The following is a 27983-nucleotide window of genomic DNA, read 5'->3' on the forward strand; positions in this document are numbered from 1 at the left end:
TCTCTGCAGGTCATTCACTAGGTTCCCCCGTGTGGTTCTGGGATTTTTGCTCACCGTTCTTGTGATCATTTTGAACCCACGGGGTGAGAACTTGCGTGGAGCCCCAGATCGAGGGAGATTATCAGTGGTCTTGTATGTCTTCCATTTCCTAATAATTGCTCCCACAGTTGATTTCTTCAAACCAAGCTGCTTACCTATTGCAGATTCAGTCTTCCCAGCCTGGTGCAGGTCTACAATTTTGTTTCTGGTGTCCTTTGACAGCTCTTTGGTCTTGGCCATAGTGGAGTTTGGAGTGTGACTGTTTGAGGTTGTGGACAGGTATCTTTTATACCGATAACAAGTTCAAACAGGTGCCATTAATACAGGTAACGAGTGGAGGACAGAGGAGCCTCTTAAATTAGAAGTTACAGGTCTGTGAGAGCCAGAAATCTTGCTTGTTTGTAGGTGACCAAATACTTATTTTCCACCATAATTTGCAAATAGATTCATTAAAAATCCTACAATGTGATTTCCTGGATTTTTCTTTCTCATTTTGTCTGTCATAGTTGAAGTGTACCTATGATGAAAATTACAGGCCTCTCTCATCTTTTTAAGTGGGAGAACTTGCACAATTGGTGGCTGACTAAATACTTTTTTGCCCCACTGTATATGCCCCACTGTGTGTGTGTGTGTGTGTGTATATATATATATATATATAAAAAACACATGAGCTACCCAATGTCATTATTGGTGAGTTTTAACATTTACAAGTGAATGTGAACGAGAGACATTGTGTAAATTAACAAAGTTGACGCATGCTTGTCTGAAGGGAGACCAGTACTGTGTACACACCATGTCTATGTGGGGTCTGGGAGTCGATAGGGCTCGGAGAAGATAGGGGAGGATCAGACAGGTCCAGAACGGAGAGGAGAAAAAACACAAGGAAAAAAAGCTGCAATGGCAGCTTTATAGAAAACTCAACCAAAGGGCTTTGACTTCTCAAACACGGCAGAAAGCTGACACAATATGATGCCCCATGACCTTATTAATTCAGCCACTTACTTAGATAGCTAGTAGTTAAACTTAGGGGTCGCCCTAACGCAGAATTCTTCTTTTTTTTAAGCAGGAAATAATTACTAAAACGCAAAATAAATATCTTGCTGTGTTTTGTAAACGCAGATTGTAATTTCTGCTCAGCATCAAACTAATTTTGTGCTTCTGTTACACTCGGATGAGAATTCATGAACAGGCATTCTATCAAAAAGACTGATTTTTTAATTGTATTTAAACAAATAATTAACTAGGCAAGTCAGTTAAGAACAAATTCTTATTTACAATGACGGCCTACACCGCCCAAACCCGGATGATGCTGGCTGGGCCAATTGTGCGCCGCCCTATGAAGACTCCCAATCATGGCCAGATGTGCTCCAGCCTGGAATCGAACCAAGGACGACAGTGACACCACTTGCGCTGAGTTGCAGCTCCTTAGACCGCTTCGCTACTCAGGAGCCCTGATGAGTAGCTACTTTTCTCAGGTACTTTGATCCATGTGGCCAGCCTACTTTTCTCAGTTACTTTGATCCGTGAGGCCAGCCTACTTTTCTCAGGTACTTTGATCCGTGTGGCCAGCCTACTTTTCTCAGGTACTTTGATCCGTGTGGCCAGCCTACTTTTCTCAGGTACTTTGATCCGTGTGGCCAGTCTAACAGCAAAACATTAAAATAATGTAACCAGCTACATTTCCAATGAGAAACATTAGAAATATGATGGCGATTCATAGTTCTTAGCAAAGAAAAGACCTTGCTTTTTCATTGTGAGCTCATTTACTTGTGTGGCTGCCAGACAAATAGTTGTTGCACCTTTGTTGTCATCTGATGACATTGAAGCTATTTTCTGCCAAATGTATGTGTTGCACTAATGTATTGTCTGTAACTACAAATATTAAAACGTATTGAAAACCTTTTATTTTACAGTATTGACAGTATTGAAAAACTACCCCAGTATACCGGCCATATTGAAAAACTACCCCAGTATACCGGCCGTATTGAAAAACTACCCCAGTATACCGGCCGTATTGAAAAACTACCCCAGTATACCGGCCGTATTGAAAAACTACCCCAGTATACCGCCCGTATTGAAAAGCAACCCCAGTATAACGCCTGTATTGAAAAGCTACCCCAGTATACCGCCCGTATTGAAAAACTACCCCAGTATACCGGCCGTATTGAAAAACTACCCCAGTATACCGGCCGTATTGAAAAACTACCCCAGTATACCGCCCGAATTGAAAAGCAACCCCAGTATAACGCCTGTATTGAAAAGCTACCCCAGTATACCGCCCGTATTGAAAAGCTACCCCAGTATACCGCCCGTATTGAAAAGCTACCCCAGTATACCGCCCGTATTGAAAAGCTACCCCAGTATACCGACCGTATTGAAAAGCTACCCCAGTATACCGCCCGTATTGAAAAGCTACCCCAGTATACCGCCCAAGTCTAGTCTGAATACTTTCTGAAGGCACTGTATTTATCCAGAGGAAAAGGGGGAGACCTAGTCAGTTGTACAACTGAATGCCTTCAACTGAAATGTGTCTTCTGCATTTAACCCAACCCCTCTGAATTAGAGAGGTGCGGAGGGCTGCCTTGATCGACATCCACGTCTTCAGCGCCCGGGGAACAGTGTGCTAACTGCCTTGCTCAGGGGCAGAAGGACAACGGGTTTGGGCGGTAAATCTAGGTAACCTGGTTCCCCCAAATCAACCCATTTATCACATTGTTGAAAAATACAATGGTCTAAACAACCTACTCTAGAATTTCTAAGTGAAATAAATATTGTGAGAATTAGTCATTTATTTTGCTTACATTCAGCAGAATAGTTAACTTTCTTTACTAAAATTAATAAACATGCCAAGCCTAACTTGTGTCATTTGTTTAGGCTATGCACAGTGCGGTGTTGATCTGTGCTGTACAATAGGGCAGATGTTGTGAGAGTGAGTGAGTGAGTGAGTGAGTGAGTGAGTGAGTGAGTGAGTGAGTGAGTGAGTGAGTGAGTGAGTGAGTGAGTGAGTGAGTGAGTGAGTGAGTGAGAGAGAGAGAGAGAGAGAGAAATACGGGTTCCCGGGAATTGGTTACACTAAACAATGGCAAGCAGGCTCCAGAGCAACCTTAGCAACCTTGATTTTCCCCCCTCTCCACAAAATCTTGCTTACGTCATGCGCTCTGAAAACGTAGGGGGTTCCTGGACTGGTATTTGAGCTTGTGTGTGTGTGTGTGTGTGTGTGTGTGGGGGGTTAGAGAAAAGGAGACAGCGAGGGAGTAGGGAGAGAGAAAGATAAAAGGGGTTGGGTATTGGCAGGGTTGACAGAGGAGCATTTATTATTTTTTACCTCGTAATTCCTGATCACAGGTTTCTCTGCATGAAATGCTCACAATTATTTAGAGTGGTTATCCTTGGACACTGAAGTTTAGGTTTTCATTGCAATGACTAATAGTGCTTCATAGTTTTGCCCTTTACAGTGGGGTCTGCCCTCAGCAGCCAAACACACAAGACCTCCTCTGTAGCTGCCACTGACGTCAGCCGTCACCTAGCAACAGCCTTTTGGTGTAAAAGCGGCAGTTGCTAACACTGTTTTCACTTGAGTGAGAGGGACAAGGAGCAAACGTTTCATCAGAACAGTGAACAGTTCAGTTGCCATCTTGAATTTGACAGACAGGATTATTGGTGCGATTCAGTCACAAATAAGCAATGGTGTAAAGTACTTAGGTAAAAATACTTCAAAGCATTACTAAAGTAGTTTTTTCTGATATCTGTACTTTAAAGTTTTTTTATTGTAACTTCACTATATTCCTAGAAAATAATGTACTTTTTACTCCATACATTTTTCCTGACACCCAAAAGTACTTGCTACATTTTGAATGCTTAGCAGGACAGGAAAATGATCAAATTCACACACTTATCAAGACAACACGTGGTCATCCCTACTGTCTCTGATCTGACAGACCAAACCCAAATGCAACATTTGTAAATGATGTCTGAGTTTTGGAGTGTGCCCCTGGCTATCTGTACATTTTTGAAAGAAGAAAATGGTGGTGTCTGCTTTGCTTAATAGAAGGAATTTTAAATTATTTATACTTTTACTTTTGATACTTAAGTATGTATTATCAATTACATTTGATACCTAAGTATATTTCGAACCAAATACTTTTACTCAAGTAGTATTTTACTGGATGACTAACTTTTACTTGAGTAACTTTCTATTAAGGTATCTATACTTTTACTCAAGTACCACAATTGGGTACTTTTTACACCACTGCAAATAAGCTGTAATTGCCAAAACAGCAATAAGGCTTGTATAGAGGTGAGATACCCCCTGTCTATCCGTACATTTAAAAATCAAGAAAATGGTTTGCTTAATATAATTTATACTTTTGATACTTAAATATATTTTAGTAAATACATTTACTTTCGATACTTAAGAATATTTAAAACCAAATACTTTGACTTTTACTCAACTAGTATTTTATTGGGTGACTTTCACTTTTACATGGGTCATTTTCTATGAATGTATCTTTACTTTTACTCAAGTATGACAATTGAGTACTTTTTCCACCACTGCAAACGCAAACTAACCATCCTCGCAGTCCCATTCCGCCAACATTCTCCCCAACCCCATGCGAGCCAACTAACTCAAATGAGATCTTTCACTTACGTCACTAGATCTCTGATCTCACCTAACCACCCCTCCTCCCAACCCCGTTATGGTCTCCCCTGCTCTCCCTCCCTCCCATCTTACCCAGCCACTGGGCTAAACAAACAGTCTTCTTTTTTTTCCTTCACAGGACGCATGCAAGGTTCAACAACCTCCTTGTCGACTTAAAAGCTACCAGGCCACCTTTAATTGTTTGAACTGTTGGGAACGTTATGGTGCAATAATCCTTTCCAGATGAGCCATGCAGAAAATCCCTGCTCCTCTTGAAACAAATGAGAGGAGTTGAGTATATGGCTAATACAGTTCCAACAATCTGCCCCTGGGTTGAGCAGAGTAGCCTTTCTCTCCCTGTGATCAGTGGAGGTGTCCACAGTCTCAACACAGGCCCAGAGAGAGAAGCCTCTTAACTCTCAAATATAACCATTAACTACTACTACTCATCACTGACCGACCACTCGGGAACTTTATGCACCGTTCCATGTGTTTCGACCACATACAGCGCGCACACACACACACACACACACACACACGGTCAGATAAGAGAATAATGTCACATCAGGGCTAATTAGAAGAGCAATTAATGCAAACTTTCTCTGCCTCATCATCTCACTTTTATAATAAACACCACTCTTCAGGTCACTTTCAAAATATATACATTCTGTGAAAAAATACAACATATGAAATAAGATCAACTTTATTATCTTTGAAAACAATTTAAAAAAAATAAACATTACAAAATATAGGTAAAAAAACAGTAATTATTTCCTAGCGCTGTTTGGAGCACAATTCCGTTCGCTGTTAGCAACAGCCATTGGACTAAGCCCTGGTAGACCTATCTTGAAAACTAAAGAGCTGCAAGCTAATTGCTGGTGATCATGACGCAAACCGTTTCCAAGGTAACCCAAGTTTTGGAGTACCCGCTCCAGCATTTCCTCATCTGTTTGCACTCACACCAGCAGGCTGACAATGCAGTCGCTGCATCCTGTTTCACTCTGCAGTCAGCCAAACACACAGAGCACCTCGCTCGGCTGCTGCTGTTAACCCTTTCATTCAACAAGTCCTGATGTCTGCTGCCAAGTAGAAAATGAACACCAAACCACTGACAGAGAACATTGAATAATAAAAATACATTCAATTTAACTAGCAAATAAATAAGTTGCTAGAATACCTGATACCTGTGTATGTTTTATCTACCTAAGATATAATAAGGAGTTGTCTTAATTTGAGCTGAAATACAACAAGATGATAACAAAATATTAGACTAATACAAATATTTTTGTATTAAAACATGACTGATAATTTTGGGTTATTTTATGAATATTTTTCAAGTATTATTAATCTAATAGTGAAAAAATAAAACAAAGACAGCAACGATAGCTGGGCTGCACCCTATGTATCTGTAAATGGAAGTAACAACGCTAACTAAGTTTTGGATTTAACTGTCAAGCTCACACACAAGAGATCTGAATATTCTGGTTAAGAGTCACACTGAACAGATATACAGTATGTGTCAAGAACTGTGAATATTGGATAGATCTGTTCACTCATAGCCGATGGAAGAGATGTGCTACCTTTATTACCTATTATCCATCAAAGGGTCAAATCTGTTCCTTTTACCATGTATTGCTTTATATGTTTTTCATAATTCAGTAATGTATATTTCAAAATTGACTATAGGAAGCTTTGAGGACTGGCAGGCCTGTGTTTGTCTACTGCCCTTATTGAAGAGGCCCTGCCTGCTGTGTGTGTGTGTGTGTAGCGCCCTGACCATGTGTTATGTGCAAAGGCCTGAGTGGTGTCGTGGCCTTAATTTAAGGTCTAATTTGATTACCGCTCATGCGTTAACTTGTGCAAGGAAAGAGGAATGACTCAATTCCTTAGTCCAACATTTCACATCAGTAAAAAATAAATAAATAAAAACATTTACCTATCCCAAAAAAATTGATCATGCTACTGCTACATTGAGAAAACCATGTTACATTGTTATCAAGCAAATGCTAGGCTACAATATTTGTCTTTGTGGATTTCTGTTCACAATATGTCTTAATAGCACTGACAGTGAACGGTTCAAAAGGTGTATTTGGGATTATAGAAAATCTAATTCAACACCATAAGCAATATACTGTCGCTAGCTCCAGCAGACTGTTGAAGCTTTGACCCTGTCAGTGCTTTCTAGGACTTGTTTTTCAGTCATTCCGGAGCCCCTCATCTCTGGGCTCACTACAGCTGAGCACAAGAGGAGCTAATGTACTGAGACTACGCAGAAATAAATGAGTTGAGGAGATAGACAAAATAAGTTGGATGGACCACAGAAAACAAGTAGGTCTATATATTTTTTCCTCAGTCAAGAATCACAGAATTGCTAGAAATTATCAAAAGAATGACTGAAGATATGGCCTTATTTTAATATTTTTTCTAACTACTATGTTCCACATTCCAGAAACATGCACGCAAATGACATTCCCTCAATATATAGAAAAACATGAACTGTCTCAAAATATATAGTATTTAAGATATTACTAATTCACTCAAGCAATTTTACAATCAGTTTAGGCTAAATATTATGACCATCAATAACCAACACTTTATCTCTATTCAATTAATGTTCATCTTCATAAAAATATTTACAAAAAAACAAAACAGATTCAATGTGAGAAAAAAAAAAGAAATCACCTTGGTTTCTCAAGAATATTACATGTCAAAAATAAATTATAAATGATACATTTTATTTGACAACTTTAAACAGTCCTACATACAGCGTTGAATAGTATCTGCATTTTCCTCCGTGCATTCTCTCCCCTTCTCATCACAGCTAGAGGCAGTCACTAAATTCTACAGAGCGATTAGTAAAACTTGCAGTCACACTCGTACGTCACTGGGTAGTGACGTCAATGTTATATCATTCCACATGGCTTTACAGCAAGAGAACGTGACAGCTGAGAGGCGCTCTGCTTTTCCACCGCCTTGCTCTACCTCCCTCCCTCCCACTCTTTCCCTTCCCCTCTCTCTCTATGCAGCCTGCTGCACTGTCCTCATGTGTATAGTTAAGAGTTAGTTAAGAGCATTATTTACGCTCTCAAAACACCCAGGAGCACTAACACCACACAAACAGGGGTCCATCTATGGTTCACCCTCGCCTGACCAGGTTTAAACCACCCTTCCCTCTCTCCATATGGCAAAGGAACATCGCAATATCCTGTTCTTACAGGATATTTTTGAATGTTACATTGAAAAGCCATATTTCATACGACATAGTCATACTTAATCACACAATGTTCCACTCATACTATGCTCTTTTAAATAATTGTGGTTAATTAGATTAATATGCAAACAGTTTTGACATCTGGCCCTGAATTGCAGAGCGGACCTGGTCAACACATGACTTGTACTCAAAGTAGGATGTGGAAAACAGAAGGATAATGTTGACAGCATAATTACGGGTCTGTCCATCAGAGCTATAAATGGTTCTGTAATGACACAAAGCGGAACATCATAAGTTGACAGTTTTTGTGACTGAAGTTATATTGCAGGAGATTGTAGAGATCATATTTGGAATATCTTACTATAAGACACAACAAATCCATAGTGCAGGGATGCGGATCATCAACCAGATTCAGCCTCGAGCAAAAAGGTCAGGGGGGCGGAACATAATTTCAAATCATTTGTAGACTGCAAATTGACCGCAAGAAGCCCAAACAGATATACAGTAATATTTGACTAAAGCATAATAATTTCAAACCTTGCTTGCAGATATACAGTACCAGTCAAAAGTTTGGATACACCTACTCATTCAAGAGTTTCTTTATTTTTTATATTTCTACATTGTAGAATAATAGTGAAGACATCAGAACTATGAAATAACACATTTGGAATCATGTAGTAAACAAAAAAGTGTTAAAAATATATATTTTATATTTGAGAGTCTTCAAAGTAGCCACCCTTTGCATTGAAGACAGCTTTGCATTCTCTCAACCAGCTTCATAAGGTAGTCATCTGGAATGCTTTTTCAACAATCTTGAAGGAGTTCCCACATGTGCTGAGCACTTGTTGGCAGATTTTCCTTCACTCTGCGGTCCAACTCATCCCAAACCATCTCAATTGGGTTGAGGTCAGGTGATTGTGGAGGCCAGGTCATCTGATGCAGCACATCACTCTCCTTCTTGGTCAAATAGGTGTGTTTTGTGTCATTGTCCTGTTGAAAAACAAATGATAGTCCGGCTAAGCACAAAACAGATGAGATGGGGTATCGCTGCAGAATGCTGTGGTAGCCATGCTGGTTAAGTGTGCCTTGAATTCTAAATAACTCACAGACAGTGTCACCAACAAAACACCCCCACACCATCACACCTCCTCCTCCATGCATCACAGTGGGAACCACACATGCGGAGATCATCTGTTCACATACTATGCGTCTCACAAAGACACGGCAGTTGGAACCAAAAATCGCAAATTTTGACCCATCAGACCAAAGGACAGATTTCCATTAGTCCATTGCTCGTGTTTCTTGGCCCAAGCAAGTATTCTTACTGGTGTCCTTTAGTAGTGGTTTCTTTGCAGCAATCTGACCATGAAGGCCTGATTCTTGCAGTCTCCTCTGAAAAGTTGATATTAAGATGTGTCTGTTACTTGAACTCCGTGAGGTGCAATCTGAGGTCCAGTTAATTGCCGATTTATGAGACTAGTATCTATAATGAATTTATCCTCTGCAGCAGAGGTAACTCTGGGTCTTCCTTTCCTGTGGCTTTCCTCATGAGAGCCAGTTTCATCATAGCGCTTGATTGTTTTTGCGACTGCACTTGAAAAAAACTTTCAAAGTTCTTGAAATTATCCGGATTGCCTGACCTTCATGTCTTAAAGTAATGATGGACTGTCGTTTCTCTTTGCTTATTTGAGCTGTTCTTGCCATAATATTGACTAGGTCTTTCTTCTGTATACCAATCCTATCTTGTCAAAACACAACTGATTGGCTCAAACGGATTAAGAACGAATGAAATTCCACCAATTAACATCTAACAAGGCACACCGGTTAATTGAAATGCATTCCAGGTGACTACCTCATGAAGCTGGTTGAGAGAATGCCAAGAGTGTGCAAAGCTGTCATTAGGGCTCTCGAGGGGTGCAGTGGTCTAAGGCACTACATCTCAGTGCTAGAGGTGTCACTACAGACCCTGGTTTGATTTCAGGCTGAATCACAACCGGCCGTGATTGGGAGTCCCCATAGGATGGCACACAATTGGCCCAGCATCGCCCGGGTTTGGCCGGGTAAGCAGTCATTGTAAATAAGAATTTGTTCTTAACTGACTTGCCTAGTTAAATAAAGACTAAATAAATTGTTTTATATAAAAGGCAAAGGGTGGCTACTTTGAAGAATCTCAAATATAACATCTTTTTTAGATTTGTTTAACACTTTTTCGGTTACAACATGATTCCATATGTGTTATTTAATAGTTGTGATGTCTTCACTATTATCTCTATTGTGTGGGAATACTTTTCTAAATAAAAATTTGCTGGTGTTTTTACAGTGTTTTATGTCCAACCATTAAAAAAGATGAGGAACCTTGCCATAGAGCATGATTTAGGTGAGATGGTATTATTTTTATTAAATTGTGCCTGTCATTTCTTTAAATGCAGTTTACTTCTATTCTTAAAATGTGGCTGGCGGACATTGTGGGACAGGGGCAGAGAGAAAGCAGACTCAAAGGGCCTGACAGAGAGAGGGGTGTCAAGAGTAAGATAGCATGCAGAATAAAGAGTAGTGCTTTATAAGAGGGTCTTATGAGACAGACACTGTGGGTCACATCCAGGCAAGGGGCCTGGGCTTCCTCAGGGGCCAGCGTTAACACTCCACCCCTCATTCCTCCATCTTTTATTACGGACCAAATGAGGATGAAGAAAAAGAGTGCAACAGCATTGCAATACATCTGGGGGTTACACACTTATACCAATGACTGACCTTTTAATAATGAGACAATTGATCAATTATTAAGGTCAAGATTCTTTTTAAAACTGTATTTCTACAAGTCTATCTTTGAAAAATTGATAGCTAGCAGATAGTGGAAAGGAGGATGATCGGTTCAGATACCAATATGAGTACTAAATTCTTCAATACCAACTAAGACTTTTTAATATCAGGTCGGCCCAGAATGTCTATATTAGCACATTCCTACTATAGCTAGACTGTTTGGGGGTTGTTTTCAGGATTTTAATTGGTGAGGAAAAGACTTCCCGTGGATTTCTGATATAAATTATTTTGGAAAAGGAACACACTGAGGACATTTGTGGGAAATCCTTTTTGCCTATCCCTAACCATTCTTGGGGGCGAATTTATTCACTTTGTTCCGCTGAGGCTTCATTTTTAATCATATGAACACCTTCGCTGAAACAAAAACAGAAATCCCTCCCATCCTGCTCCATAAATTATGAATCAGTAGTCTCGCCATCATTTCATTAATACATTATGTTCACAGTGAGATCTCTAAAATGGCAGCAGCAGCAGCATCCGTGTTGAGTAGGGCTTTCCCTCCCAGACCGCCTGACACATTGAAGGATCTCACCAACAACAGACAGATGTGTTCACTCCACACAGAGGTCGTCAGCATACAGCTGCACTGCAAGACAAACTGACCGGTAGGTCACATGAACACAGGGCCACCGCTTATTGTTTTGAAAACTTGGTGATCCATTAGTTTTCTAGTAAACACAAACGGCTATTTTGACACTTTCATAGCCATGTAAATCAGACTATGGAAAGCAGCATAGGAATTAGAGGTTGACCGATTAAAATCGGCATAGCCGAATAATTAGGGCCGATTTCAAGTTAACAAATCGGTAATCGTCATTTTTGGACGACGATTATGGCTGATTACATTGCAATCCACGAGGAGACTGCGTGGCAGGCTGAACACCTGTTACACGAGTGCAGCAAGGAGCCAAGGTAAGCTGCTAGCTAGCATTAAACTTACCTTGTAAAAAACAATCAATCTTAACATAATCACTAGTTAACTACACATGGTTGATGATATTACTAGTTGAACTAGCTTGTCCTGCATTGCCTGTTAAATTATCATCAGATCACAGCCTACTTCGCCAAACGGCTGATGATTTAACAAGCGCATTCGTGAAAAAAGCACAATCGTTGCACCAATGAACCTAACCATCAACGCCTTTCTTAAATTCAATACATAAGTATATATATTTAAACCTGCATATTTAGTTAAAATAAATTCATGTTAGCAGGCAATATTAACTGGGGCAAGCAGAGTCAGGGTATATGCAGCAGTTTGGGCCGCCTGGCTCGTTGCGAACTGTGTGAAGACCATTTCTTCCTAGCAAAGACCGTAAATTATTTAACAGAATTTTACATAATTATGACATAACATTGAAGGTTGTGCAATGTAACAGCAATATTTAGACTTAGGGATGCCACCTGTTAGATAAAATACGGAACGGTTTCGTATTTCACTGAAAGAATAAACGTTTTGTTTTCTAAATGATAGTTTCGGGATTTTACCATATTAATGACCTAAGGCTCATATTTCTGTGTGTTTATTATGTTATAATTAAGTCTATGATTTGATGTAGCAGTCTGACTGAGCGGTGGTAGGCAGCAGCAGGCTTGTAAGCATTCATTCAACCAGCACTTTCCTGCATTTGCCAGCAGCTCTTCGCAATTCTTGAAGCACAGCGCTGTTTATGACTTCAAGCCTATAAACTCCTGAGATTAGGCTGGCAATACTATAGTGCCTATAAGAACATCCAGTCGTCAAAGGTATATGAAATACAAATGGTATAGAGAGAAATAGTCCTATAATAACTACAACATAAAACTTCTTAACTGGGAATATTGAAGACTCATGTTAAAAGGAACCACCAGCTTTCATATGTTCTGAGCAAGGAACTTAAACGTTAGCTTTTTTACATGGCACATATTGCACTTGTACTTTCTTCTCCAACACTGTGTTTTTGCATTATTTAAAACAAATTGAACATGTTTCATTATTTATTTGAGACTAAATAGATTTTATTAACGTATTTTATTAAGTTAAAATAAGTGTTCATTCAGTATTGTTGTAATTGGCATTATTACAAATAAATAAATAAATAAATATATATATATATATATATATATATATATATATATATATATATATATATATATATATATATATATATATATATATATATATATATATATATATATATACACACATATACACACACACACATATCTATATACATACATATACACACACACACACACATATCTATATATCTATATATATATTGTTTCTAAAGTACATGATGAGAATAATAACACACAGAAATACTATAATGTTATAATTAAGTCTATGATTTGATATTTGATAGAGCAGTCTGACTGAGTGGTGGTAGGCAGCAGCAGGCTCATAAGCATTCATTCAACCAGCACTTTCCTGCATTTTGCCAGCAGCTCTTTCCTGTGCTTCAAGCATTGAGCTGTTTATGACTTCAAGCCTATCAACTCCTGAGATTAGGCTGGTGTAACCGATGTGAAATGGCTAGCTAGTTAGCGGGGTGCGCGCTAATAGCGTTTCAAACGTCACTCGCTCTGAGACTTGGAGTAGTTGTTCCCCTTGCTCTGCAAGGGCCGCGGATTTTGTGGAGCGATGGGTAACGATGCTTCGAGGGTGGCTGTTGTCGATGCGTTTCTGGTTCGAGCCCAGGCAGGGGCGAGGAGAGGGATGGAAGCTATACTGTTACACTGGCAATTCTATAAGAACCTCCAATAGTCAAAGGTATACGAAATACAAATGGTATAGAGAGAAATAGTCCTATAAATACTATATTAAACTACAACCTAAAACCTCTTACCTTGGAATATTGAAGTCTCATGTTAAAAGGAACCACCAGCTTTCATATGTTCTCATGTTCTGAGCAAGGAACTTAAACGTTAGCTTTTTTACATGGCACATATTGCACTTTTACTTTCTTCTCCAATACTTTATTTTTGCATTATTTAAACCAAATTGAACATGTTTGATTATTTGAGGCTAAATTTATTTTTAATTATGTATTATATTAAGTTAAAATAAGTGTTCATTCAGTATTGTTGTAATTGTCATTATTACAAATAAATAAAAATTGGCCGATTAATCGATATCGGCTTTTTTGGTCCTCCAATAAATCGGTATCGGCGTCGAAAAATCATTATCGGTCGACCTCTACTTTAAACATCTAAGAATCCATTTGGAGAGGCGATAGGACTGAATGAGCAGTAGGGAGGTGATTGAGGGCGTTGTTGGAGCCCATGCCGCCATGTCCTTTTCAGAGAGCAAAAGCAGTCATGCGCTGAGAAGCCAAACACCTGCGATAACAGGCCCTCAGCAAGCGTCAACGCCCGCCCACCACACCGACCCACTTGCCTCCAGCTGCACAATGCCAAACCCACAGACAAACTTCCTTATGAGTTCAAGATAAACCGATAAAACCACAACTGCCCATAGACTCACACCAGGAGAAACAGAACATACAGCTCAGTTACTTTGTGTGTATATATATACACACACACGTGTGTGTGTGTGTGTGTGTGTAGGACACAAGTTCTTTAAGTCACTCATTAACCTTAGATCACTTTCTCTTTAAATACTTTATATTTGTCCTCATATCTAGCCTACCAATATGCCACAAAGTGTAGTGATGTGACACAGGATGTCAGTACACTACACAGGATGTCCAACCTGCCCCTTTGCAGGAATGACACACGTCAAACAATAGACAAAAAAAATCTGATTTTGTCATGATAGTCCAAACACCACCCAAAAAATGAGAAACGGTCTGGTACCAAATCATGGATTTCTTTTTCCCAAAAGACATGCAACGACTTTGGTTTATGCCTAGACAAAGTGACTGTTTTTCATTTGTGTTAACTCTTTAGGAAGTGTGGGGCCAACATATCTGTTCCATGAAAACATTGCTACAAATGTAGGACTGTTTTATTCTGTGAGAAATGTGACCTTTACAGGTAAAAGCACTGTATGGTCTTTCTACCGTTCTCATGTGTGCAGTATTTTACCATTATTCTATCACTGAAAAAATAACATGATAACAACTGTGTAATACTGCAGGAATAATACTAGCCTATATAATACTGCCTAATAATGTAGGCTGTCCATCTTACTACAGAAATCAAGACTTTAATACAATTACAAGTTCAAAACTTCAAAACCTGACTCACTGTGTGAACTCAAGTGTTTAATTGTTCTATTGACTGCTCCTATAGTATAATATGGAATACTGGCACATTATACTATAGGAATACTGGCACATTATACTATAGGAGCACGGGACCATGCGTTGAAAATGTGTTTGTCAATCTCCTGTTTTCTGTAACCAAAATTGCATTTCAGGTAGAGGAGGTTCCATCACTGGGGACAGGAATGTACACCTGTTTTACTGTAGGCCCTTGTTCACAGTTTCAGGTTAGGTTTTGCTTTCTTTTGAGTTTGTGCAACACAAACTAATAATTCAATGTCAAACAGACGATGCACAAGATGTCAAACAGATTTTAAGCAGCACTAGACGCACCTTCTGGTCCATGCCACTGTAGTTGGGTTTAAAGCTGATGACGAGCACATAGCCATTACACTGTGGGAAGGAAGGCTGTGACTCACAGGCAGGGGCCAGGGAGAGGGCCTGTTAGCTGGGCTCATCAGGTGGAGAAGCCATGAGGCCAGACATGACGTGAGACCGCACATCAATGAGATATTCCCACAAAACTGCAATGACCAATTATCACTATAGTTGGCTAGTCCATCAGTTTAGGAACCACAACGGGGTCTGTTGGCTACCAACTGGCTAAAACACTTCAAAAGAGCAAGCGTAATGTATGAAGACTAAGTTTCCAAAGATAATCAGGAAGTGCAGGAGAGGCTGAGGTGTTGTGGTGTACTAGCTAGGTCATAAGATCACAGGACAGAGTGTGGCGCCTTTATCTCAACCAAGTAAGACGCTCATAAGTTTAATGTTGCTCTCCATTCACAACACATTCACAGCCATTTGCTAGTCAGCAAAGAATATAGATTCAATGTTTTTATTTCACCTTTAGTAAACCAGGTAGGCAAGTTGAGAACAAGTTCAATGTACCTTCTTCAGTAACATCCCCTGAAAGTATGACAATTGTACTATCTATATGAGGGAGGGTACTATTACAAGCTAATGAGCTACATTGTCTGTCCGACATACAACGCAAGCAAAGATGCCCAAAGTAACTTTTTAAATAGTTTGGAATAGGCCCACTGCTGATGGCAATGTCGTGTGCAAAGCACTTTTACACTGTTTACCTTAACTCTTCATAAATGATCACTGCCTTCCCACAGACATCGTAAAAAGAAGTCTACTGCGACTGCGTGTATTATGTTCTAGGCCTAATTGCGCTCTGCGAGGATTGTTTTGCAGACAGATGACGTCACCCTTAAAGTCAAACTGCAATACATTTCAAAGAATGTCAAATAATCTTGAAAACAACACAATAAATAAGATAACACACTGATGATTATGTAGTGATTTGATCTGATTTGAAATGTAAGACATTTGTCCAACTGTGTGTCCAACACTTAAGAGCCAAACTAGTCGACATCTGGACTTCTTTTGCCTGGCTGTTTTGGCTGTACTATTCATTGCTTTTTAGCATGAACTATCAAGCTGAAATCCAAACTTCAGTATCTTTATGAAAAACATGACTGATGTGCCAATGTAAACCAAACTTTAAAAATGTAAGGTATCAGAGTCCAAAATAAGAAATACTGTATCAGTGCTTATGGCCTATCACTGATCATTCATCACTGGGACACTAAGTCTTATGCTCAGAACGTCTAACCTAATACCAGAGAAGGTTTCAGAATGACATTTTACAAAGTGAGGTGATAGACATGCAAATTAGATGTAAAACTTTCTCTTCTCTGCATTATGGTCCTCCTTAGTCATGCCTTTGTTGACCTATACAATTCATAATGAAGTAGACCTATATCATAGGTATTTGAACAGTATTAGTAGGTGTACAAAGGAGTGTCAAGCACAGTATGAAGGCTTACATACAAAAATAGCATGGTGTAACTTTGTGTTCCACGTTTAAAAAACAGCATAGTGAATTGTAGCAGCAGGGCTCTACAGTGCGACCATTTTACTTGCAAATACGCCTAAATATTTTGCTGTGCTACCATGAATTTTAATTTAGGAGCATCTGTGCACCCCCTCCCCCCAAAAAAAATAAATAAATAATAATCACCCAGATGATAATTGTTGCAATGATTACTTCACTATACCGCGCAGCCCGTGGAGAATACACTAAGCACAGATTCATGACCGTCATGCTTGCACAATTAATACAAAGAACCTGGCTTGTTACCTCAAATATTTGTCATTGTGCTCCTAAATTTCTTTGTGTGCTCCTACATTTTTCAACTTAGACGCGCACATGCTCCTTGTAAAAAAAAGTCAGAGTCCTGAGAAGAATGTGATAGTGCTCCATAACAAGGCCTACATACAGTTGAAGTCGGAAGTTTACATAAACTAGTTTTAATGACTCTAACCTAAGTGTTTCAACCACTCCACAAATGTCTTTTAACAAACTATAGTTTTGGAAAGTCGGTTAGGACATCTACTTTGTGCATGACACAAGTAATTTTTCCAACAATTGTTTACAGACAAGACTATTTCACTTATAATTCACTGTATCACAATTCCAGTGGGTCAGAAGATTACACACACTAAGTTGACTGTGCCTTTAAACAGCTTGGAAAATTCCAGAACTTGATGTCATGGCTTTAGAAGCTTCTGATAGGCTAATTGACATCATTTGAGTCAATTGGAGGTGTACCTGTGGATGTATTTCAAGGCCTACCTTCAAACCCACTGCCTCTTTGCTTGATATCATGAGAAAATCAAAAGAAATCAGCAAAGACCTCAGAAAAAAAATTGTAGACCTCCACAAGCCTGGTTCATCCTTGGGAGCAATTTCCAAACGCTTGAAGGTACCACGTTCATCTGTACAAACAATAGTACGCAAGTATAAACACCATAGGACCACGCAGCCGTCATACCGCTCAGGAAGGAGACGCGTTCGGTCTCCTCGAGATCAATGTTCTTTGGTGCGAAAAGTGCAAATCAATCCCAGAACAGCAGCAAAGGACCTTGTGAAGATGCTGGAGGAAACAGGTACAAAAGTATCTATATCCACAGTATAACTCGTCCTATATCGACATAACCTGAAAGGCCGCTCGGCAAGGAAGAAGCCACTGCTCCAAAACCGCCATAAAAAAATTCAGACAACGGTTTGCAACTGCACATGGGGACAAAGATCTGACTTTTTGGAGAAATGTCCTCTGGTCTGATGAAACAAAAACAGAACTGTTTGGCCATAATGACCATCCTTATGTTTGTAGGAAAAAGGGGGATGCTTGCAAGCCGAAGAACACCATCCCAACCGTGAAGTACGGGGGTGGCAGCATCATGTTGTGGGGTGCTTTGCTGCAGGAGGGACTGGTGCACTTCACAAAATAGATGACTCATGAGAAAGGAAAATGATGTGGATATATTGAAGCAACATATCAAGACATCAGTCAGGAAGTTCAAGCTTGGTCGCAAATAGGTCTTCCAAATGGACAATGACCCCAAGCATACTTCCAAAGTTGTGGCAACATGGCTTAAGGTAAACAAAGTCAAAGTATTGGAGTGGCCATCACAACGCCCTGACCTCAATCCCATAAGAACTGAAAAACCATGTGCGAGCAAGGAGGCCTACAAACCTGACGCAGTTATAACCAGCTCTGTCAGGAGGAATGGGACAAAATTCACCCAACTTTTTGTGGGAAGCTTGTGGAAGGCTACCTGAAACGTTTGACCCAAGTTAAACGATTTAAAGGCAATACACTCAATTAGTATTTGGTAGCATGTAAACTTCTGACCCACTGGGAATGTGATGAAAGAAATAAAAGCTGAACTAAATCATTCTCTCTGCTATTATTCTGACATTTCACATTCTTAAAATAAAGTGGTGATCCTAACTGACCTAAGACAGGGAATTTTTACTAAGATTAAATGTCAAGAATTGTGAAAAACTGAGTTTAAATGTAGTTGGCTAAGGTGTATGTAAACTTCCGACTTTAACTGTAGTTATCATGTGAGAGATCCAGCAAGAGACAGGCCTATTAAAACAGAGTTGTCTTTCAGAGACTAAATCATTTTGATTTCAGCTGCACATGGTCTCATATCAAAAGGTGTTGGTGTTGATACGTGTCTGGCAGCTAACACTGAACAATTGTTGTGTGGAAACTAGAAACATTTAAAAAACAAGGCCTAAATGCATCACTGTCTGGCAACAAATGGATCTAATGCAGAACAGGACACACAGCATACCATCACGTAAATACCAACAGAGCTTCTGGACAAAAGCAAGGATCGTGTCTAAACTTTGTATGCAAACCCAAATGTGGTTGTCCACTGATCGTATATGGTGGTGTTGTTCATTTGTAAATATTAATTTGTGGAAAATTTTATTATATTAATTGTGTATTTTTCCACATTGTCAATGTTGCAAGACACAATCTCTTTTAAGGTAAAAATCATTATTTTTTTTCAAGTGACATGAGTTAGTCTTTTCCACATTCCACACAGCATGTGTCATAAGCATCATGTGCTGACCCCCAAAAATATAAATTATTTTACTATACATTTTCTGATGAATCAATGACCAACAAATCATGTAATGTCATGATTCATGAGGCGCCATTTAATGTGTGACCAAACAAGTCCAGTAATCTATGCATGTGTGGATGACAAGATTGATCAATGGTTAGTATTACGTTTGAGTTTGTCCTTTCAGTTCCCAACTAAATGTGTCTGCTAAGACCATATTTGAGCTAGGCTGAATTACTATTAGTCTACACTACATCATGACAAAGTGTGACATTCAGGACTTGATTGTGGACACTGTACCTGACGTACACATCACACTCTTAATGTTCTTGCCTACGATATTAAAATATGGTCCTTCAGCTAGGACAGTAGCACGTTTTGGGTAATGCTGGCACTCTTGTCCTCTCTTGTTAAGTCAATACAGTTGGACAACAGGCAGTGACATCTTTATTTCACTGATCAATACTGGTCTACACAAATGCCCCTCACTGCCTGACAACATTAACACTAGACCAGACCTGTATGGTAGTATCCAGACTTGAGCCTGCAATCTATTCCTGACAACATCCACTGCAGGACAATGAGTCAAATGAACAAAGAACAAATTCAATGTTGTGTTGTATGAGTGAAGTGTGCTATTACAACACCGTAATAAAACATCCTTTATGCAGCGTATGTGTCTTATCTTTTCATAATAATCTCCATCTTTAAGGTAGTCCAGTTTACAACAAAGGCTATTGCTGAAACAATATTTGGCAGGGCACTTTTATAAAACGTCACAGGTTCAGACAGAATCAGAGAGGCAAAACTAAATTCGGATAAATAAAACTGATAATGAACAATATGATAGGCTAATCTAATATGGTCAGAGAGGGCAGAGCACATACTAAAATGTCAGCTGAACATATTGCCCTCGTTGGATTTGAAAACTCTTACTGTTAATGTGTGACATTACGCCTAAATATTTCACAAATAAACTAGAATCAGCTACCATCACTGATAATAAAATGAAAGCAGACTGCAATCCATAAAGTTTCTACACACAAATAGCCTGTTATTATAAATCTTTAAAGGAATTACATTCCTTTAGGGTTTTAAAATATGGAACATAATTTGATGTTAACGCCTGATGTCTATTTACTGTCAGAGTGGAGGGCCCTGTCCTTCCAAAAACAGCTTCTTTCTGATACACAATTGGTTCTTGAGCTTAGATATTGAAAATGTAAGCAAGCTAGCAATATTTCACATCCCTGAATGTTATGATTGGGCATGCATAAGAAAGTAATATGTTGTCAAGTCATCAAGTTGTCTTCTTCATAAAATCAAGGGGCATTTAAAAAAAAAAATAGTAGCCTATAACATTTTACAGACAGAATCTTTAAAAAGGGCTTGCCTTGCTCAGCTGGGTCAGTGATATTGTTTGTTTACAATCAACTGTAAGTGTGAACAGGATGTTTGACTATTGGGGGGTCTTGGATGAATATCTTCCATCTTGAACTATTGGGGAATGAATATCCTCCGTGGTTACAATACATTGCCTGGAATACAGTGAGTGTTGAAGCCAAATAAATACACTTGATGTTACTCCCACTTTCCATTGCAGTGGCCTCACACCAGGATATCCTAACTACAGTGAAATAATAACCTTATAGAGAACTTCAGAGATTAGTGAACATGTAGCACTAACCACTTATTTTCTAAGCCTATATGAAAATTACGCTTGTGAGTGAATTACTAAATAATGATCATTGCATTGATTACTCTACCATAAGTGATCACCCTTGAACTTGGACTTAACTTGTTTGACAGGTTTTCCTGTCATCAACACAACACTCAACAAACAAGAATAGAATAGGATGTCTGAATAAAAGTTACTTAGGTAAATTAACTTTCTGGTGTGTGTGGCTGCATGTTTTAGTCATATGGGTTTAATTATTGCAGGACCATCAGAATAGTTTATTTCAAGAGACAATTATTTGGTGTGAGTAGAGGTGAGTGACCTGGATGGTGAATAGTTCAGCAGTGTAGGGGTGATTGTCTGTCTGGACTACTGTAGGCCTATGCATTCTGGATATGGGGTTTAATTGCCTCCTTGCTGGAGACCACAGGTTCAAGGTTGTGTACTCTTGCGCACGTGTGCTCACTGAGCAGTCAGTGAGTGATACTTTTTGCACAAATTAATGAAGGCAATGATGAACTTTATGCCAGCCATGACCTACCTGTTCTCTGGATATGCACGGTAACGAAGGTCTGCGAGGCATTTTACAGCTGCCATAATAGCTGGTCGACGTTTCCCCCAAAGAAACACAACTGGATCTTCTCCTGGGTCTGATCACAGGGACTTTCTCCTCGTTGCTGGAGCTCCTATTCGGCGTTTCCCTCGACGGGTAATAATGGTCAAAACAGAGGGACAAGAGCGAGCCTGAGACACCCGCCAAACACGCAAACACGGGTCTCAGGAGTGCAGGCAGACAGCTCAGACTGGTGAAAGACACCAACCACACAACACTGGCAAACACCAGGATCAGAACACTGTGTTTGAGTTTCAAAGTGGGGATCAGTGTTAGGAGACCCACACACCCCAACACGAATAACAACCTGCCAAACATTTGCATCTGGTGTTGGTCCTCTCCCCACTGCAAAAACCGCAAAACTAAAAAATCCCCTAAGTAACATGATGCTGGCAGTGACACAAGCCAACATTTATTACTTTCCCTCTTTTTCCTCCTTAAATAAAAGGTCAAAAAGAAGAATGCACAGCCTATGCTAAAGAGAGGGCTGATGGACTGAGAGAAGCCCGACAGAAAAGTCCGCAAATCCCAAAAGCTGAAGTCACTTTGTAAGCTCCTGGAAATAAGCAACGAAACTGCAAAAATTGCGAATGCACCCAGGTATAGGCCAGAAATTCGAAATATTTTTGAATTCAGAATGTCCTCATTGCAAAACCTACAGACGTTAAACAAAAATCCCCTTTGATTGTCTTGTTTTAAAGGGGTGACGCAGCTCTTCACATAGCCGTTCCTGAAGCTCTCTGTGCTGTTTGCATTGGCAACCCCATCGTGGTGCCTGATTTTACTGTGCAAAACCTCTCCTTCCTCGCGAACAGCCATGTTTTCAACTGTAGCTCCTTGGATTCCTTCAAAAGTTTCCTTCTCCCAATATTCTCGACGTATTAACACATATTAACATGACGGCAAACGCACTCCATGGTCACTCAAACGTGCTCAAGCATTTTGACTAAAAGAAAGAGAAGGTGAAATGTTGTTGTTTTAGATAAAAGGGACTCCGTGTCGCCGCCTAGATGTGACAATCCGCTACAAAAACTACAGATCTACACAGGCACGCGCTCTGCAGCACTGGAACAAACCGTGCACTCTCATGGTCGGTCAGAAAACGGAAGAAGAGTGCTGCTATATAAAATCTAAGGCTGTCGGAGTTAATCAGCTCGAGTTAACTTTTTGTAATTTTAGTGCACGCGTTTTTTAAATCACAATTAATTGCATTGTCTGGACGCGTTCAAAATACACTGAAAACCAAAAAAAAAAAAGATAATATGTACAGCTAAAAACAACCACACAACGTCAACATGTTGACAGTGCATTTATCAATTACCTGAGTTTGCTTGCGTTACTTTGGACAAAATCCAAACGTCAAATTATCTTGCCTTCAAACAGATATGCAACTTGATCTGTTTCATTAGGATTTTATGATTGATAAAGTACATTTTGGCCAACAATAAGGCCCATTATTTGAAGATTTAGCCATTATTATTAGTGGTAGTAGAAGTAGTAGTAATAATAGTACTAGTTATTTTCTAGTGTAATTACCCAGCCAGGCTATTGTACCCCTATCTTGGCCTAATTACTCTGGCAGCCCTGTGATATTGAAAGATTTCCAAATATGTTCAACTAACGAAATCTACCACTTCATAAAAAAAAAAAGCTTAATCTTAGAATACCTATTTTGTATGTGTTCTAATGAGACTTTGTAAATGAAAGCAATGTTCCTCCAAGGAATCGCATATTTTGATCACTACATATATCAGAGAAGATGGAACTCTATTTGGATATATCATAGAAAGCAAGTGATATTTATGTAAGAATAAGGAACGCACCTTCAAAATCGAAATTTTCAGGGATAAAAAGTTATTTCGACGAGATTGTAGATTATGTTTAACATGAGGTGTATTGAGTAATTGCACGCTTTTACTTTGTGTATTGTGGGGGTTTCTGATTTCTTCAGCAGTGTCTGGTGAATCATTTCACATCACATCTGGCAGAGAGAAAAATACAGAACGCGGTTCCCCCTCTCTGTGATCTACTTGTTTCCCTTTGCGCAGACATCAATAGGAAAAGTAATCAAGCACTCATCGGTTATCTGAGGCTCCTGTTGGTGGAAAGCTCTATCATCATGGTAAGCTTGGAATAAATAATATAATATGTACGATATATAAAAAAATGAATGCAAACGTATTAAGTAAATGCACCAGAAATCTCTGTTATCTGTAGTTGGATGGAAAGGCTACCTAGCTAACTAGTTAGCTATCCAGCAATGAGTAAGCATTTAGTTAAGTTTACTAGCCACGCTACTGTACCGGTAAAAAAAGGGTAATGAAATAGAAAGCCAGCTAAGACAACAACAAATGCTATGGCAGCATCCCTAGCCTGTGACTATCCCATATTTTGGGTAGAATATGATAGGAGTAGCTAACTTCTTGCTTAATGTTATTAGCTACAATTTTAATCAATGGTAGTAGCTAGCTAGCTAATGTTATCTATTCAGTTAACGTTAGCGAGCTTAGCTACTTCCTCACAACTTGAAGTCAAACTTCACTGTGTGAAGACCAAGCTGTGTTGCTAGCTAGTTAAATCAGCGCTGTTTTAGCTGAGTCATTGACTTGTTAAAGACACTTAAGAAGTAACTGTTACCATTAAAAAGTGGGCTTTGGGCAGCCAATATAAACAATGGAGCAATAATGGGTTCCATGATAACATTTTCACATGCAAATTGAACTTGATTTCTATTATGGAATCAATGATGACATATTGTACTATGACGACAGCAACATGTAGGTTTCTAGATTGTGGACTAATTTTTGTATTTTTCTTAGTTCCGCAACCAGTATGACAATGATGTCACAGTTTGGAGTCCACAGGTAAGTCTGCAAATATAGGTAACATAACAGTTAGCAATTTCAGCTGCAATATTTGTGACTCATAACAGGTCACTGTTTTGTGTTTCAGGGGCGTATTCATCAGATTGAATATGCTATGGAAGCAGTGAAACAAGGATCTGCCACAGTGGGTCTGAAATCTCACAGTCATGCTGTGCTTGTGGCTCTGAAGGTACAATTTGCATTGATTTTACATTTGCATTCAAGGACATGATTATATGAAAAGTAGTGTAAAGTCTATTTATAATCCTAATTTTGTGTTCTTGTCCAGAGAGCTCAGTCCGAGTTGGCTGCCCATCAGAAGAAAATTCTACATGTCGACAGCCATATTGGCATCTCCATTGCTGGCCTCACTGCTGATGCAAGGCTACTCTGGTAAGAGAGGATCTGTTGTGCATGGTTTTTCATATTCTTGAAGAGAATTAGACAGTGTTCTTCTGATTGAGGTTAACACTTTCTTCCATCATACTCCTTCAGCAACTTTATGCGTCAGGAGTGCCTGGACTCCAGGTTTGTGTTTGATCGGCCTCTCCCTGTGTCCCGCTTGGTCACACTAATTGGAAGCAGTATCCTTTTACCACAAATTTAGTTTTTATGATGGTTAACATGAATTGTCTATATTGGTCATTTTAAAAGTTTTTACACCGTTGCAACTAAGACAATCCACCTTGACCTAGCACTCAGAAACCCAGATCCCTACACAGAGATATGGAAGAAGGCCTTATGGTGTGGGGTTACTCATCGCAGGATATGATGTAAGATATGTTTTGGTTGGTTTGTCCCTCTATAAATATTAGTGGAATAGTATGTCATATCTAATATTGTTTGTCTCGTCTAGGATATGGGGCCACACATTTTCCAGACCTGCCCCTCTGCCAACTACTTTGATTGCAAGGCCATGTCCATAGGGGCCCGTTCCCAGTCTGCACGTACCTACCTGGAAAGACATATGGACACTTTTCTCGACTGTGAGTATTTTAAGCCTTTTCTTCTCTGCTTCTGATGTAAGCACGTTGTAAAACTTTAATTCTGTCTTGTAGGTGAACTGAATGACCTGGTTCAACATGGCCTCCGGGGACTGAGAGAAACTCTACCTGCAGAACAAGATCTTACCACAAAGGTAAACCTTAAGCTTACTGCAAGCTCTATGGTGACGCAAGATTCAGAGCGTAGCGCAATGTTGGAATGTCATTTTTTTGTCACAAAAGGAGCAGCTTCTTGTAATGCCATCCGGCATTCAACATGCTTTTCTACTGCCTGAAAATTGAGATGCGCCGTATCATTTTTTCCGCAGCCATGGGGGGCAGTGTTGTCACTTGGTTCCATCGATCCGATCTATAGATTATTAATCAAGTAGCCTAATTTCCATTGATAACCAAACAACAAGAATCCAACCAAAAAGGTATTTTGTTTAGAAGTTATAACTCAGGCTAGTGTGAAATGGTAGAACCTGCTATAGCCAACTAGCTAGCCATGTTCTTTTTTCTCTGTAAGCAAAACATTATGATGTTCTGTTTTTAGCTGATATGGGAATTAATACACAAGCAGCATATCAAACTGGGATAATGTTTTGGGCTACACTTAGTGATGTTACGTTTGATGCCTGAGCTCTGAGGCATGCGTCAAAATCTCTAAGAAGTGTACTTTGAAGCAGTGTACCAATGCCTGGATCACTTTATCAGAAGAACGTTATTAATGACGTCCGAAGCTTCATTTCGTCGAACAACCACCTGATTTGTTTGGTAGAAGACAAAAAGGCTATGCTGAGCAAACGCTAATTTGGCTGCTCTAAATGATTTTGAACAGTAGGCGTACACTGTGTTAATTAAAGCCTTGAGTAATGAACCTATTTGACACAATTGTCTTGAAAACCTCAGCTTCAGGAAGCTTTGTTCCCCCATCAGTAGTTAAACCTGCAAGTGTACAAATATTTGCCAGTGCATATGTTTAAATTATACATCTGATTCTTTCACATGGAGATAGATGTGGGATGTTAAAAAGGCTAGCTAGCTTCCTATTTTTAAAGCCAGCTAGCCAGGCTGCCAGCTTGCAACTAATAAAAAGAAATAACATTACAAAACTTTGCTATCGCCCCCTTGTGAGTCACTAAACCTCTACCTACATGTAAATGTTTCCTCAATTACCTCAACTAACTCTGTACCGGTACACCCTGCATATCAAATCAAAGTTTATTTGTCACGTGCGCCGAGTACAACACCTTACAGTGAAATGCTTACTTACAGGCTCTAACCAATAGTGCAAAAAAGGTATTAGGTGAACAATGGGTAGGTAAAGAAATAAAACAACAGTAAAAAGACAGGCTATATACAGTAGCGAGGCTATAAAAGTAGCGAGGCTACATACAGACACCGGTTAGTCAGGCTGATTGAGGTAGTATGTAGATATGGTTAAAGTGACTATGCATGTATGATGAACAGAGAGTAGCAGTAGCGTAAAAGAGGGGTTAGCGGGTGGACTGGTATAACTACTATTATGTGAAAACACCTAGCCATTCTTACACTAATCCAATGTTTTTAAATTCATGAGGGGTTCAGAGAGAAGGGTAGGGGATCAGAACACAACTTAAATCACAGATTGACAACTTACTGTCTGCCCTTTTAGAATGTGTCCATCGGGATTGTTGGCAAGGACATGGAGTTCACCATCTACGATGATGGCGATGTGGCATCATTCCTTGAAGGCCTTGAGGAGAGGCCACAGAGAAGGGTAAAAAACAACGTGGCAAATTTTGAATACAAATATTTTCTCAGAGGAAACTTGTCAAGAGGAACGGTTATTGCCTTAAGATTATTGACGGTACATTATTCAGTTATCTTCATACCTGACAATGCACATGCCTTGTCCTCTTGTTGTGCTGCAGGTTGCCCAGCCAGACGACGAGGTGGCAGCAGAGAAGCCAGAAGAGCCCATGGAGCTCTGAGATTGAAGTGTGTCCCAGACAGTGTGAAGATGACAAAGCTCTTATCCCTGATTCTTTCAGTCATTGGGTGGCATCCTGTCCACAACCAATATTACACCCACACTCACTTGCAACTGTTTCAACATGGAGAACAATTACCATTATGTTCAAGTCGACTATGATTTTTGTTAGCCATTCAATGTTTGCATTCATTTTTTGTCATTAAAGACAACTTTTTCTGAACTTGTCTGGTTCGTTAAAATAAATGTAAATGTGATGTTATATTTTCTCATTACTGCATTGTCATTCTATGTTCTTATGTGGCCACTCGGTGGATGTTTTCAAAGAGAAGGTAGGAACTGAAGTGGGTTTATTTATACCTAAGCACCAACTGAACTTTGAACAAAAAAAAAAGAAAAACACAGATGTTCAAACATCATGACTAACCCGGGATTACTATGGACTTTATTGAATCATAATCACTGGTAACACAACCTACTTACAACCCCAACTGAAATGGTAGCCTTATATAA

The 27983-nt window shown here is 39.4% G+C and overlaps 2 protein-coding genes across 3 annotated transcripts in view; one reads left to right on the forward strand and one right to left on the reverse strand.

Moving 5' to 3' along the window:
- The window catches only part of LOC110506676 (cGMP-inhibited 3',5'-cyclic phosphodiesterase B), an 81980-nt gene extending 59258 nt beyond the window's left edge, over positions 1–22722 (reverse strand). Inside the window, exon 1 of one of the 2 annotated variants that reach the window (XM_036963255.1) lies at positions 21577–22722. In XM_036963255.1, coding sequence (XP_036819150.1) covers positions 21577–22467 — 891 coding nt within the window. In that variant the 5' untranslated portion in view covers positions 22468–22722. The remainder of the gene's footprint in view (positions 1–21576) is intronic. The other variant, XM_036963254.1, reaches the window with a different exon arrangement.
- Positions 22723–23655: 933 nt separating this feature from the next.
- Positions 23656–27732, forward strand: LOC110506680 (proteasome subunit alpha type-1). The gene is made up of 10 exons (XM_021586471.2): positions 23656–23770; positions 24468–24512; positions 24601–24702; positions 24802–24905; positions 25008–25096; positions 25215–25285; positions 25369–25498; positions 25571–25650; positions 27153–27257; positions 27412–27732. The coding sequence occupies exons 1-10, from the start codon at positions 23768–23770 to the stop codon at positions 27469–27471; spliced, it is 789 nt and encodes a 262-aa protein (XP_021442146.1). The 5' UTR covers positions 23656–23767; the 3' UTR covers positions 27472–27732.
- Positions 27733–27983: the final 251 nt, after the last annotated feature.

This window comes from Oncorhynchus mykiss, chromosome 26 (assembly GCF_013265735.2).
Source record: "Oncorhynchus mykiss isolate Arlee chromosome 26, USDA_OmykA_1.1, whole genome shotgun sequence".
NCBI lineage: Eukaryota > Metazoa > Chordata > Actinopteri > Salmoniformes > Salmonidae > Oncorhynchus > Oncorhynchus mykiss.